Below are 14,482 nucleotides of genomic sequence, written 5' to 3'. Positions count from 1 at the left end.
GCTCTCTGTGAGGTCTTCTTCATTAGTGGTCTCCTTGAATCCTTGTTGTCACATTTGTCTCTCTCCTACTGCTGATCTCCTCCTTAATGTCCTCCCTTTGAAACTGCACGTCTATTTTACCATTGAGGAAAAGCTGTGAGATGGATATTATAGCATATTTTTTTTTCTAACTTTTTAACACACTGTGGGGAGGCTACCAGGGCAGTAACTGAAGAAAATTTGAGGATTATAAGGAGAGTTTGGACACACGCAACACAACTTCCTGTTCACATTATCTTTTTTATAGACCTTCTATTGACTGTACAGTATGTAAAGATACATTAGTCATCATTTGACTGCCACCCTGGCAGAAACTTTTGGAGAACTTCCTAATTGGCACCCTTTTAAAAAGGACAGTTTTCTAAGGAACTCACAAAATTCCTTCAGTATCCACAATCTAAAGGAAAGGCTTTGAGGTACTTGAAATTAGGGATGCACTGATATGAAAACTTTTGGCCTATACCGTTTTTAATAAAACAATATAGACCAATACAGTTTTTTTTTTTTTTTTGCCACTTACCTTATTTTGTCATCAGATCATTATTTTGCTTAGGAATTGTGCTTTAAAAATGTACAAAGTGGTCAAAAGCAATTTTATTGTTCTAAGAATAAACAATTTGGTAAAAAAAAAAAAAAAAAAAAAAAAAAAGACGATTGATTAAAAAAAAACATGATGATTGATAAAAAAAAAGAAAAGAAAAAAAAAGATTATTTTACACTTCTAAAACATTTTTGCAGTTCCAAACAATAGAACACACATTACATAGTATGATAGAACATTACAAATTCACATAATGCATCTGACATGTTTTGCTTTTTTGGATTTCATTTATTTTGTTAGGTATTTATTTATATTACAAACAGAAAAAATGATTATAAACTTTATTCAACACAATACATTTACGTGTATGTAATTAATTATAAATAAACCATCAGTTTTTCATCTTGCCATTTTCACACTTATGGCGGATATGCCGATGGTTTTAGTTTGGTCAATAATTGGCCAAAAAAATATAATATTGGTGCATCCCTACTTGAAATATACACTACCTGAACACTTTATTAGGAACACTCACTGTAAACCCTACCGAGTAGTCATTACTCAAATATTTTAAGTTTTAAGTTACTAAAAAAACATGACAGTTTCTTACTCAAACTTTATATAAATATTTATTTATTTGGGTCATTTGAACCCAAATAAATCAAAGTTTAAGATGATTTAACTAGACTATTTAACTATGTTAAGTAGAGGTTTTTTTATTTAAGTACATTGCACTTTTTAAATTTTGCTTTAATAACTCAAAGATTAATGTTTACAGATCCCTACATTAGAGTTATGTATTTAATAATAGCAGATAAAGCTACTAACTTCTTACAGTTGGGCTGACTGAATTGTTGTTTCTCTCAATTTGGAATGCCCAATTCCCAATGTGCTTTTTAAGTCCTCGTGGTTGTGTAGTGATTCATCTCAGTCCGGGTGGCGGAGAATGAATCCCAGATGCCCAGTCTGAGACCGTCAACCCGCACATTTTAACACGTGACTTGTTGAGCGCGTTGCCACAGATACAGGCTTCACACCATCCACCGCGCACAACTACGCACAACTCACCATGCGCCCCACCGAGAACGAACCATATTATGGCGACCACGAGAAGGTTACCCCATGTGACTCTACCCTCCCTAGCAACCGAGCCAATTTGGGGACTTGGCTGGAGTCACTCAGCACACCCTGGGATTCGAACTAGCGAGCTCTAGGGGTGGTATCCAGTGTCTTTTACCACTGAGCTACCTTTACTCAATTTATCCAACACGTGTATAATCAAAATGTACAGTATAAACAAATAATGAACTATTAAACATTTTGTTGAAGTTTATTCAAGTTGAAATAATACATAAATATAGGGAAAAAACCCGCTAACTGTACCGTTATGCAATAAACCCGTAGAAAACAGAAAAAGTTGATCAGATTTCCCCACTTAAAATCATAACTGCTAAAGTTAGACTTAAACATTTAACACTTAATTTTTCACTTAACTGTATTGTCAAAACAGCTTGTCCTCACTGAACTCCTTTTTCAGTCCTTAATTCAGTGCATGGTCTTTTATACTGTAGTTCATTTTTCAGTGCAAGAACATCATGGTTCGTTCAGTCTCCATCCAAGTTCATCAGGACTGTATAAACGCCAATGTGTGATAAATCCAAATAAAATCACAGAATTTATTGGGCAGCAATGGAAATTCTTCATCACAATCTTCAACTCGGGGACTTTGCAGACTCTTCCTGAGTGGTATGTTGTAACATCTCCATCATCGTGACTGAGTTGATCTTGGAGTCTTCAATATCGAAGGATGTTGGAACATTCTCGCCTGGAAGAAAGTTTATTATTTTCCTTTATATTAGGTCACTGGATATTTCGAAGTTCACTCCTCCTCATAACATAGGCACAATACGTGCCATGCATGTTTCCAAGTAATCATCACTGTGAAGTTTTGTTAGATTCTTGACTGCTGTTCCATCAATGTTTAGATCACATGTTTGCTATAGGGACACATTACAGACAGACATGTACAATGAGAATTCAGATAAGATTTTCATATTTGAAAGAATAGGTTATCTAAAATGATAATTCACTCATTTATTCTCATTCATTATGCCACATTTTGGTTCATTTCAAAACCGATTTTATCGATTCAGAAGACATGGATTAAATCCCTCGAGTCATATGGATTACCATTATGATGAATTTATATCCTTTTAGGAGCTTGGAAGTGTTGGTCCATATGGAGCTGTTTAGCCATGACGTAAATTTGTAGATGAAATCGGAAGTCTAATTCGCCATGGGTTCCCTCTGGATTTTCTATGGGTTTTTATAATGAGGCTTTTGAACTTTTGTGTAAAATAAGGTCTGTGGTAAACATTACTTGACGATTTGTGGACGTTTTGTTCTACAACATAAATTACATACAGTCATACCTTAAACGTGAATTTTAAACCTTATTTTTCTCATAAGCTCAAAAACCCCATTATAAAACCCCATTGGAAAATCCTGAGGGAACCCATGGTGAAATCTCTTCTGGGATTTTGGACTACAAACTGAACAGCTCTCTTGACTTGTAATGTATGGATATATTCACATCTCCATCAAAAAATCTTTGTGTTCCACAGAAGAAAGTCATACGAGTTTGAGACGACATAAGGGTGAGTAAATGATGAGAGATTTATCATTTTTGGTTGATCTATCCCTTTAATACAAATTCAATACACAACTCCACAATCTTAAATAATAACCATACTGTTTATTCATGCAGTACAGCAGTCAGCTGGGGAACTGAATCTGGACGGCAAGGCAGTTGTACCATCTAGAATGAAGTCTGAAGGGTTCATTCTGTGCAATATCTCTGCAAGACAGATAAACAAAGGTTACATTTCTACCCATTCAGAAGTGCATTGTAGTGTCTGAAATTATTTTTACCCCTGGAATTGGGCGGCATGTTTTTATAATGGCAAAAACACTTGAAAGGGCAGTTTTCAATCATATCTCTGCCTATCTCTCACAGAACAAGCTGCTGGACGACAATCAGTCAGGCTTCAAAAGTGGACACTCCACCGAGACTGCCCTGCTGTCTGTCACTGAGTCGCTGATCCGTCCTGATTCTGCTGGACCTTTCTGCAGCCTTTGACACAGTCAACCATCAGATCTTACTCTCCACCCTGTCTTCGCTGGGCATCACAGGAACTGTGCTTGACTGGTTTAACTCCTCTCTCTCAGGTAGGTCTTCAAGGTAGCCTGGAGAGCTGAGGTATCCAAGCCACATCAGCTACTTACTGGGGTACCTCAGGGATCAGTGCTTGGGCCACTTCTCTTCTCTATATACACAACATCACTGGGACCCATCATTCAGGCACAGGGTTTCTCTTACCACTGCTACGCTGATGACACACAGCTCTACTTGTCTTTCCAGCCCAGCGACACCACAGTGACTGCTCGAATCTCTGCCTGCCTGGCAGATATCTCGGCCTGGATGAAAGAGCACCACCTGCAACTCAACCCAGCCAAGACTGAACTCCTTGTATTTCCAGCCAACCCTGCTGTTGAACACAACATCACCATGCAGCTGGGTGCAACTATAGTAACGCCTTCCAAAACAGTCAGAAATCTACTGTAATGTAAATACATTTGTTTTAAATGTAAATACAACTAAATGCCACTTCAGATGCAGCCTGCTTTGGTATAAAGATGGCTACAGACAACAGTACTTCAAAATTAAAAAGCTTTTAAAAGGAGAACAAAATAACTTTGTGTGCATGATGACTAAATAATTTTCGTTTCAAAAGGTAACATTTTTTGTACATTGGGCTAATGTAATAATTTAAACTAATTTAAGTTTAAAACTACTCAAACAGAAGCAAAAGTTGATTCACAAACGTGCAAAAGTTTTTTTTTTTTAATGGCTGAAGTTGTCTAAAAGAAAAATTCAAATTTCAAACTTTTTTGTATAATACACTGACAAAAAAAAGAAAGAAAAAAAATTATTGCTACTTAAAAACAGACGCAATAATTAAAAGTTTACCAATAGTCATGTTCACTTAATAAAAACTTAATTTCCTAAGTTGATTTGACTTGTTACCAAGTTTTAAGTCTGTGCCACAAGTTTTTTTTAGACAGATAAAAATTTAGAGAAATTTTAAATTCACTTGGCTCAAAATATTTGTCAATATGCCAAGGGTTTACAGTATATGGTCCTCATGAGGGCCCAACGTGATCTTCCGCTGTTGTAGCCCATCCGTCTCAAGGTTGGACGTGTTGTGCATTCCGAGATGCTATTCTGCTCACTACAATTGTAAAGAGTGGTTATCCGAGTTACCATAGCCTTTTATATCAGCTCGAACCAGCCTCACCATTCTCCGTTGACCTCTCTCATCAATAAGGCATTTCCGTCTGCAGAACTTCCGCTCACAGCCCCGGTTCTGTGCACGTCAGTAAACTGGACTACCTGTATCTGCAGGAGGTTCCTCCTCCTCTTGCAGCCACTTGTTCTGATGATTAGGCTATGGCGGTCATGGAATCTAGCGTGCAAGATGGGGATGCATTCCGTGATGTCATCGTACTTCAACTTGAATCGCTTATGTAACCATTGCTGAATCGTGTGCTTTAAGGAAAAAACAGCAACCAGGTCAGATGTCTAAACACACAAAGTTGTGCTAATCATGTTGAAAATAACTAGCACCAGCGGGTGCCTTTTTAAAAGATTTGCATAGCACTAGTATTTTTATTATATTTGAAGGCCACTTTGCATATATTGGAGGTTACTGTAGCAGCTGTCATCTTTATCAGGTACAGTACATTTGAGCCACTTCACTCTTTCATGCATAAGTGTAGTCTATACAACCCCTGCTTTATGGTGTATGGTTCATCACCCAACACCCCATAGTCACTCTGTTTCTAAGACTTTGCAGCTGCAACTACCCCTGCCATTTTGGGTAAGACCTACATGGTGTAATGGTGGCGGCCCCCAGAATAAATTTAAATAAAATAAATGATACATAATTTAATTCAATTAAATAATAACGGAATGATAATAATTGGGTGCCAGGCAGGACTAGTCCTGTTGAAAAAAATATATATTTTTTTGCCCCAAATAGCTCAAAGCTACCGGTACAAAATAAAGAATGCTGTTCTTTGTTCTTTGATGACGGACCGTTGAATTGTTGAAAAATAATGCACACCCGAGGTGGCTGGAGTCAATTATTCCACGGTTACCACACCTTAAGACATCTTCAGGGTTTTATCTCAAGACATTTTCTGGTTTTTGTCCCTAAAACGATCTTGTGAGTGGAACTACTTTCTCCCACCACGGATTCAGCGTCTTACTTTAATACAGCTCAAGCCTTCATTGCTAATTCGAAAACGTCACGCTAGAACTAGCAACGGAGGATGTGCTGCTTTTCTCTGTGTGTGTGTATGGGGGGGGGGGGGGCTTTCCACTACAGCTATGTGACGCTGATTAGGGTGAAATATATTGAAACATCAAAAGTTATTTCCGATAATAGAAATTAATGTTTTGATCAAGTCGCGGGGGTGCGGCTCTATTTATCGGTCTTGACTCCAGTCTCAGTGCGTGCGCATGTGAGCGTGTGTAACTGCGGGGAGACGAGGGAGCGCGAGGGCTCTTTTTAACCAAAATTGAAATAAATGTAGGATATTTTAGACATTGTTTGACGTTCTTAACCGATGTACTTTAACCAGTGACTTTGTTTTAATTTGTTATTTTGTTGTGGTAGCCTGTAGGGCTCTTTGAAATAACTGAAATAATTTGGTGAAGTGATATGGAACCGTTATGCGGTCAAGACCTGGAACTACTTTATAGCCGTGCGTTTACTTGAAAAATAATTGCACACCTTAGAACCTCCGTGAACCAATCAGAATCAAGCATTCAACAGACCCGTGGTATAATGTCTTTTAAACATCCAAACTAAAAAAAACATAATAAAACAAATAAAAGAGAATGCTGAATACACGCAGCTTTTCCACTGGAAACGCGTTTCAGCTGAAAGTGTACACAGTGAATCCAGCCAACGCAGCATCCGGCATTCAGGTAGCGCGTGTCCCACTCTTAGATAACCTGCGCTTCTCTCTCTCCCTTTCCTCTTTCCACCTTATATCCCTTTTCCTCCATTTCCATTTAATTGTTCCATTTAACAATTGGACATCTCTTACCCCCTCTATGAAATGCTTTTTATGCTGTGCTGTAATCTGTGTATCCACACTGCACAGTATTGTGATATTATTTAGTTATGGTAAAGTCCAAATCTTAGTGTAGTAAATCATCCACAGTAACAACACTTACAACTATGCCAACCATTTGGTAACATATTCATTTATTTTAAAAAAATCTGCTACAGAGCATGAAACTGTCATCGTTTGACAGAAAAACAATGAGTAATAAAAAATAAAAAATAAAATTCTCTTTTCAAAAATTTTTTTCTCTCTTCAAAAAAAAATATGCATGCGGTACCAACCTTGGCCACCAGGTGCCACTATCAGTAAACATGTAATCTTATGCTTTTAACGCTTTCTCTGTTGCCACACACACACACACACACACACACACATATATATATATATATATATATATATATATATATATATATATATATATATATATATATATATATTTATTTTATTTTTTTTCTTCCATAGTTCCTAACAAAACGTACCATCCTCCATTGTGGACTCCAACAATGCCAAGTCCAGGGCACTCTCCCTCCCATTCCTCGCCGGTCTATTGCCATAGATAGCGTCCATTTGGTCAAACCACTTCCAGTTTCTTCTGTTTGAACCACTCCGGCTGTTGTGGTCCTTGATGGTTTTGTAGTCACTTATAATTTATTTATTTATTTTAATTTTCCCTACACTGTTGGTAGCCGTGTGCGGCCAACAGCTGAGACACTTCCTGAAAGACTTTTTCGTTTCGCCGCAAACGAGAGGAACGTCTGCACCTCGTTTATTGACCATGGCGTGGTTTTGCGCACAGCCATTTCTTTTTACAATTCGAAAGTCGCGTGAACAAATGATATTGCTGTCGCTGTTGCCAACTTTAAAACTAGCGGGTTGATGTCCTGTGTCGCAAATCCAGTGACGCTAGTAGTGACGATTCTCTCTGACCAATCAGTGATCTGCAGGGTTTTGACGTCATATTTAGTCTCGGCTCGCTTGGAACCTCGACTGAGGTAGTACTAAAAAAATAGTTCGAGTAGAGCTGTACCGTGCAATGGAAAAGCCCCATTAGTCTGACTTCAGTGCTAGGGTCATTTCCTCTTTTACTACACAACACTACACTCAGGAAACATGCCAAAGTATATAGGCCTAGTAAACATGTAAACAGCATAAACTAAATGGCATTGTGTCAGCAGGATTTTAGAGCTTTTATGCCAGAGCGAACATAAATGTATGCATTTGTTTTAGTACATTTCTCCATCCCACAAGACAATTGTGGGATCTCTACGTTCTATGAAAAGTAGATTTTAAAATGCTACCTATATATTATCACTAAGAAACCAATGTGAAGGAAAACAACATTATTATTCGATATGAGGAATATTACATTTGACTGCCTTAATATTTGTTTTCTGGGTATCTTTTAAAATAATCCTTTAAATCTAAATGTAAATGTATTGTTCACATTTAATGTCACTGGGATCTATAGCTGAGCAAGAACCCACACTTGACCTGGGTTAAGAGGAGTACATAACCAAGTCAATAAAAATGGGACAAATGATGATAGACATTTTACTCTCTGCTGGGAGAGAAATGAATGTGGCTGTTAAGTCATGTAACTCTCAAATATACAGTGAATAATTGTCCTTGGTGACTGAACATACTCACACATTGTAAAAACAACTATTAGGAATTACATACTTTCTGTCTCCTTTGATTTAAAATCATTGTATTGCTTGTTGTACCTTAATATCTGCTGCCATATTGACACAGAGCAATTTTTGTGCATGGAACAACATAGGTAACTGCACCAAAATATGACTTGTGTGTAATAAATTCAAGACCTTTTTAACAATATTAGTGGAATACAAGTTATTTAACCTAACCTTTACATGCTCAGATAGCTCAAAAACATTTTCAAAATTGCTTCAAGTATAATATTTAATTAGGGTTCCCACACATTGTGACTATTGAAATTCCATTCAATTACTTTTCCAATTGTTCTTGATAACTGTAAAAGCATTTTAAAAAAATCATTTTTATACATTGCACCCACAAAGAGTAATTTCTAGCTTATTTCTAGTTAAACAGAAACATTTCTATTCACTATCCACAAAATTTCCATGACTTTTCCTGCCCTGGAAATAAACATGATCACACAGGAAATCGACATGTTGCTTTCGAAAGTTCATCCACCCTGAAATCAACCCCACTGAGCTGAATTATTGAAAAGTGGCATTTCCCATCATCAGACATCAGCGCTACTGACTGCACTAGTGTTGCATGAGGAACCTCAGAGAAACTGTAGGAACCAAGAAGTAATCGTGTTCACATAAATTTACACTCAAAATTAAAAAATTGACTCCACTGACAGTTAGAGTCGGGTTTAGGTTAGGGGGTGTAGTTAATATGCATTCTTGTTAACTGTATTACATAATTTACAACTAAAAATAGAACTTGCTGTTGGCGCCACTGCAGCTCACGTGTCCATACATTTAACAACACTTCCAGCTTTAGCCACTTGGGGCAATAATTAAAATTTCAGTAAGCACAGACCAATTTCAGCAACAAAACTTTCGACTTACTGTTTCCGAATTCATCGTGATCAGTCTGGATAACTTTAGGGTTTCCATGACCGTGGGAACCCTGTATCATATTCCAAAGTTTTCCAGTAATCTACCCTAGGTGTACACTCCTACCAGCTACATTCTCGCAATATTATATCCTGTGTAATTCAGCTGAAGCACTGGAAAGTCCCTACTTAAAATAGATCTCTCCCATAGCCATGCTTATGGGCTGACTCAAAGGAGTTCCCTTTTCCTAGAATAGCTTTACACATTCACTAAAATGACTTAACAAAACAGTCACGAGTCACTGTCTGGATTGCACAACAAATGATAATGACGAATTAGCAGAAAAAGGCTTAGGAAATGGAATGAAGATGGAGGTAACAAACTGTTGGGACCTTAAGTGGTCAAGTCTTTTGTCACACCTGATAACAATTAAAATGTCACTGTACAATTACAGGGTTCTCTTGACTTTCTATAACCTCTAAATCCATTTTCTAACAAACACAATATTGCACTTTTGAGTATGTGGTTATCAAGGCAACAATGACTTTTCAGCATTCTTGTTCTTTGTGCTTTGAGACAGGCTTGTGACATTAATAGTCTAATATACATACTACAGACATATTGCACACATGCACACACTCACTGATGTACAGAAAATTCATTGCAGAGCATCTTAACACTTATATAAAATATAACTAACAGTAACTGAGGCTGGAATAAAAGGGCTTGGCTGCAAGGGGACCTCTTCTTAAAATATTACAGATAAGATCTGTGAACAATCCTGCAATGGTCAGCCAAGTTTCAAGCTCAATTTCCAGTAATGTTTCCCCTGTTGATGCACACAATACTCATGGCCTGCTAAGACCATTGCATGTATCTACTGTTTGCATATTACACAATAGACATTAACTGTAACTATCCTTCATGAAAATCCAATCGCACCCATGGGAAGTGACTATGCGGATAAAAAAAGAACTGACCTTCAACGACCCATTAACGGAGCAAATGTCTCAGTAACTATGTTGTCCCTTTCAAAGTCTTCATGTGACTGTGCAATTTTCAGTACGAGTCACTATTTCCACCCAGCCATTATCAACAGTTGACACTCAATTGTCTGCATAGTCAACTCTTTATTCCAAATCTCTGCGACAAGTTTATTTATAGTGAATGCTAGAATGTCTTTAAATTATCTAACAGCACTAGTTATTTTATTTTAGAAAAATTACCATAAATGCCCTTTTTAAAGATTTCTGTACACTCGCTATTACCTTGGTGAATTATGTTTGTTAAAACTGAAGGCAACCTGTTCTCATAAAGAGTGACATTCATGTTCTGATCCGAGTTAAAACTAAAACCAGACAGACTGACACCATATAAATGCCCAGAGCAAGAAAAAAAATAATTTTTTTTTAGCTTAAAACCAAGGGCTTTCACCAGCAAAAGTAGTTTTGTAATCCACAATCACTGTGTGAGTGGAAGCTTCCTGTAGAATGAACTAACTACTGAATTAGTTGCGTTTTCAGTGGTGCATAAGTGGCAGGTTTTTCAGTGAAAGGAAGACTAAATCAAGTCTAATGAGGCGTTCAGTGAAGGCACTTCCAGGTAAAGCTTTCCTTAGAGTAGCACCTTTGACAGTCATGGCTAGCCAGTAAAAAGCCCTTGAGTGGGATGGCAAAGGGGAAATGATCTGGGCAGCTGTGTTGATGGTCCTAGCATGTTGCTCACAGCAGGCTGAAACCCAGAATGTACTGCAGGAGTTTGTTCCTGTTGGCCTGAGGTAAGAAAGCACTGCTCAGCTCTAGACGACACACAGCACCCTCTCGTCTTTCTTTAAGCACCTGTCCATCAAAAATTGCATGATTACTTCACATATACGTCTGTTTACATCTAAAACACTAATTACTGTTATAAGATACAGAACGGTCTTCCAGTGTGAAATGGTTTAGACCAGTGGTTCTCAAGTGATTTTGCTGCAGTACCCAGATTTTACATTGGACAACAAGTGGTCATTAATGTTCCCTCTAAGCTGCACATGAGCATGGCCGCAAGCTTCGTATGTTGCTTTTTCCAAGCAGATGAGAAAAAGTTCAGCACAGATAGCAAACTAATATTATGGAAAAAAGCTAGATTTCTTGAATAAGGGCGAAATTAATGGACGTTTAAACTGAAGACCATCTGCAATGTCCTTTCTCATGGAACTGAAGCAGTCAGAAATCTAGTGGAGATATGACGATTAATTTGAGAGAGGATCATATTAAATAAAAAAAAAATACAAAAATATAAAAACCAGAGATTCATAGTGGCACATATGGAAGCCAACAGAAGCCATGCATTTTGTTGTGCGATCTCAATATACAAAAGATCAGTAACTTGATTATTTGTTTGAGAAAACAAGAAAAAACAAGAAATAATAGTAGAAAACAAGAACAAACAAGGAATAAAAGTAATGTATGGGCTAAAGATATAATATATCATTTAATAACATAAATTTCAAATGTACAATTATATAAACTGTATATCATATGTGTACACACACCAGTATTATATATATTTTTGCATTGTATAATTTTACAATGATATAGTTTATTTATATACAATTATATAGTTAGTTGGGTTTTATTATTTACATTTATCATTGTTTTTTTGCTCTTTCCTACAATCCGCCACCCACTAGTCGAGAGCCACTGGTTTAGACCTACATATGATGAGCAGCAAATGTCAAAAGACAGCTCACTTACCCCAAGCTCTTTGAATGTTTTCACCGTATTCTTTACGAGGTAGTGTGTGGCACTCTCTCCTAAAACAACAAAGACAAAACTTCATTTAAAGAGTACCATTCATACAGGATTGTAGCTCAAAGAGCTTTACAACCAGATACTCAGACAGAAAGAACTTTCATTAGATAAATGATAAAGATCACAGGGCAGAGAGAGAATGATTTACCCTTGAGTGTTTCGCCAAACATTATTTCATACTCGAATCTCTAGAGACCTGGCATGTATATCTATCACAAATGGATCTACAAAATTCCCAGATAGTGTCAAATTTTCAAAAAAATTTCAAGACAATAAAAAAAAAATTATAACTGCTTAGTTACCAAAAGTGTTTAGGGTCATTCAAGACCCTAGATATGTAATAGTGTTTTGTTTTTTTGCACTTACATAAATCATATTTTTATATATATAAATTTCTGGGATCTTTTATTTCAGATGAGACCAACACTTTACATGCTGCGTTTATATTTTTGTTCAGTGTGTGTGTATATATATATATATATATATATATATATATACACACACACACACACAGTATCTATCAAATAGATAATGCAACAAATAGAACAGGAATCATTACTTCCACACTGAAATTTCATTAGATGCAACTGGCAGTCAAACACACATTTAGCAACACATACCACATAATCTACACAGAAGCAACACATAAACTACACAAAAGCTACACATTTGTATTGTCTCAGGCACTTTGAGTCTAAATAGATGTACAACTTACATAATTTCAGTAGTACACCAAAATGACAACGGACATATCATACTGTTCATGTGTTAAACTTGCTATAGTTTACTTCCATGTTGTTTCTTGGTCGAACAGCAATGTAAAATGAAAATCAAGTCAATCACTGACACATCAGCACCACCTTGAATATATGGAATACTGATAATTCACCATTGTCTCACAGAAAATCAATGTGATATAGTAGTCATTTGTATGAATACAGTACTCACTTGTTTTTTAATAAAGAAAGAAATACATATCCTGTGATAGTAAACTATGAAATAATCATAAAAATATGATTTATGTAAGTGCAAAAAACAAAAAACATAAAACAAAAAACAAACCACTATTACATATCTAGGGTCTTGAATGACCCTAAACACTCTTGGTAACTAAGCAGTTATAATTTCTTTTTATTTATTTTTTTTTGCAATGTTGCCTTTTTTTTTGTTACATTAATCAGAAGAGAAAGGTTGAAGAACACTAAAGATTTTGGAATGAGGTGGAATGAGGTCTAGTGTCACTAAAGACCCGAGATATGCATTAAAGGTTTAAACGGAATGTACAGTTTTGATTTCACATCATATTGTGGGAGTGGGGAAACATACACAAACTGAACAAGTTATTAAGGTCTCTTACACAAACCGAAAAGTGCAGGTGACTCACCATATGCAGCCACTCCTCTCTCTGTTCTCGTTAGCAGATATCTGAAAAGCTGCTGGGTGTACTCTCTTTCTGACATGGGTGAACTCAGGCTGTGAATAAAGATAGCTGCACCACTATAGGCCTCCAGCACAGGGGTAACAATCTTCTGCAGGAAAGTGAAAAATTCCTGGTGCTCAGCAGATAGGCTCACCTAAAATAAAAAATGAGCATATTTGGGTTTAGAGAATGGGAATGTAGAAATGTAGAGGAATACTGCAACCAGTGGTTAAGATAAATTGGGGGAACTCTGACTCGTGTATGTATTGTGCTACAAGGGCGTCATCCCACAGGGGAATTGTTTTTAAAAAATTGACTTCTAACATGGACAATTTACATAATTTACATGCTTTTTCTTCAATGAGAAGAACAAATTTTCCTTGGTAAAACAAATACATTTCCTCAAATAAATCGAGTCCATTATTTGCAATAATTAGTTCTGATATATTTTATGGTTGACCTTTAGGTAACGGTCTCTCTGTTCATCTCCAAAATCACTGTCTTCATCCTCCTCATCGCTTCGCCAGGAAAGAGCCTCTGGAAACTTCTTGGGCCAAGGCTCCTCAGATGGGCTTAACTCCTCCTGGTCCTCCTATAAAATTCAATAATTCAAAAAGTCAACAAAAAGCCTGAAGGTTAAAGCAAAATTAGTTCAAAATAAGCTTGAGTGGCTGCCAACGCAGTGGAAATTCCCAGCCAAAAAAACAAAAAAAATTCTGAACCTTCATTCATATGAGACTTCTCAAGTGTCCTTAAATACTGCAGCTTTAAACATAGAAACATGCCATAAGCCATTTAAAACAACAGTTGATAGCTCACCTCAGCCACAATCAGGATGCCATACTCGATTAACCTGCTGATAGCATCATGGAAGACCTGATATAAAGTCTGACACGGCTATAGAGTGTAAAGACAAAAGAATGCACTTTAATAAATC

The 14,482-nt window shown here is 36.8% G+C and overlaps 1 protein-coding gene across 1 annotated transcript in view; it reads right to left on the bottom strand.

Annotated features, from left to right (window-relative positions):
* Window positions 1-9,710: 9,710 nt before the first annotated feature.
* Window positions 9,711-14,482, bottom strand: part of LOC127423248 (glycerol-3-phosphate acyltransferase 1, mitochondrial-like) — a 32,840-nt gene continuing 28,068 nt past the window's right edge. Inside the window, exons 17-21 of the mRNA XM_051667398.1 lie at window positions 14,365-14,442; window positions 14,006-14,137; window positions 13,510-13,699; window positions 12,069-12,127; window positions 9,711-11,168 (exon numbers count right to left, since the gene is read on the bottom strand). Coding sequence (XP_051523358.1) covers window positions 11,052-11,168; window positions 12,069-12,127; window positions 13,510-13,699; window positions 14,006-14,137; window positions 14,365-14,442 — 576 coding nt within the window. The 3' untranslated portion in view covers window positions 9,711-11,051. The remainder of the gene's footprint in view (window positions 11,169-12,068; window positions 12,128-13,509; window positions 13,700-14,005; window positions 14,138-14,364; window positions 14,443-14,482) is intronic.

The sequence above is a fragment of the Myxocyprinus asiaticus genome, chromosome 32 (assembly GCF_019703515.2).
Source record: "Myxocyprinus asiaticus isolate MX2 ecotype Aquarium Trade chromosome 32, UBuf_Myxa_2, whole genome shotgun sequence".
Lineage (NCBI taxonomy): Eukaryota > Metazoa > Chordata > Actinopteri > Cypriniformes > Catostomidae > Myxocyprinus > Myxocyprinus asiaticus.
Note: the sequence above shows the minus strand (reverse complement) of the source record. Positions and strands in the feature narration are given on the sequence as shown.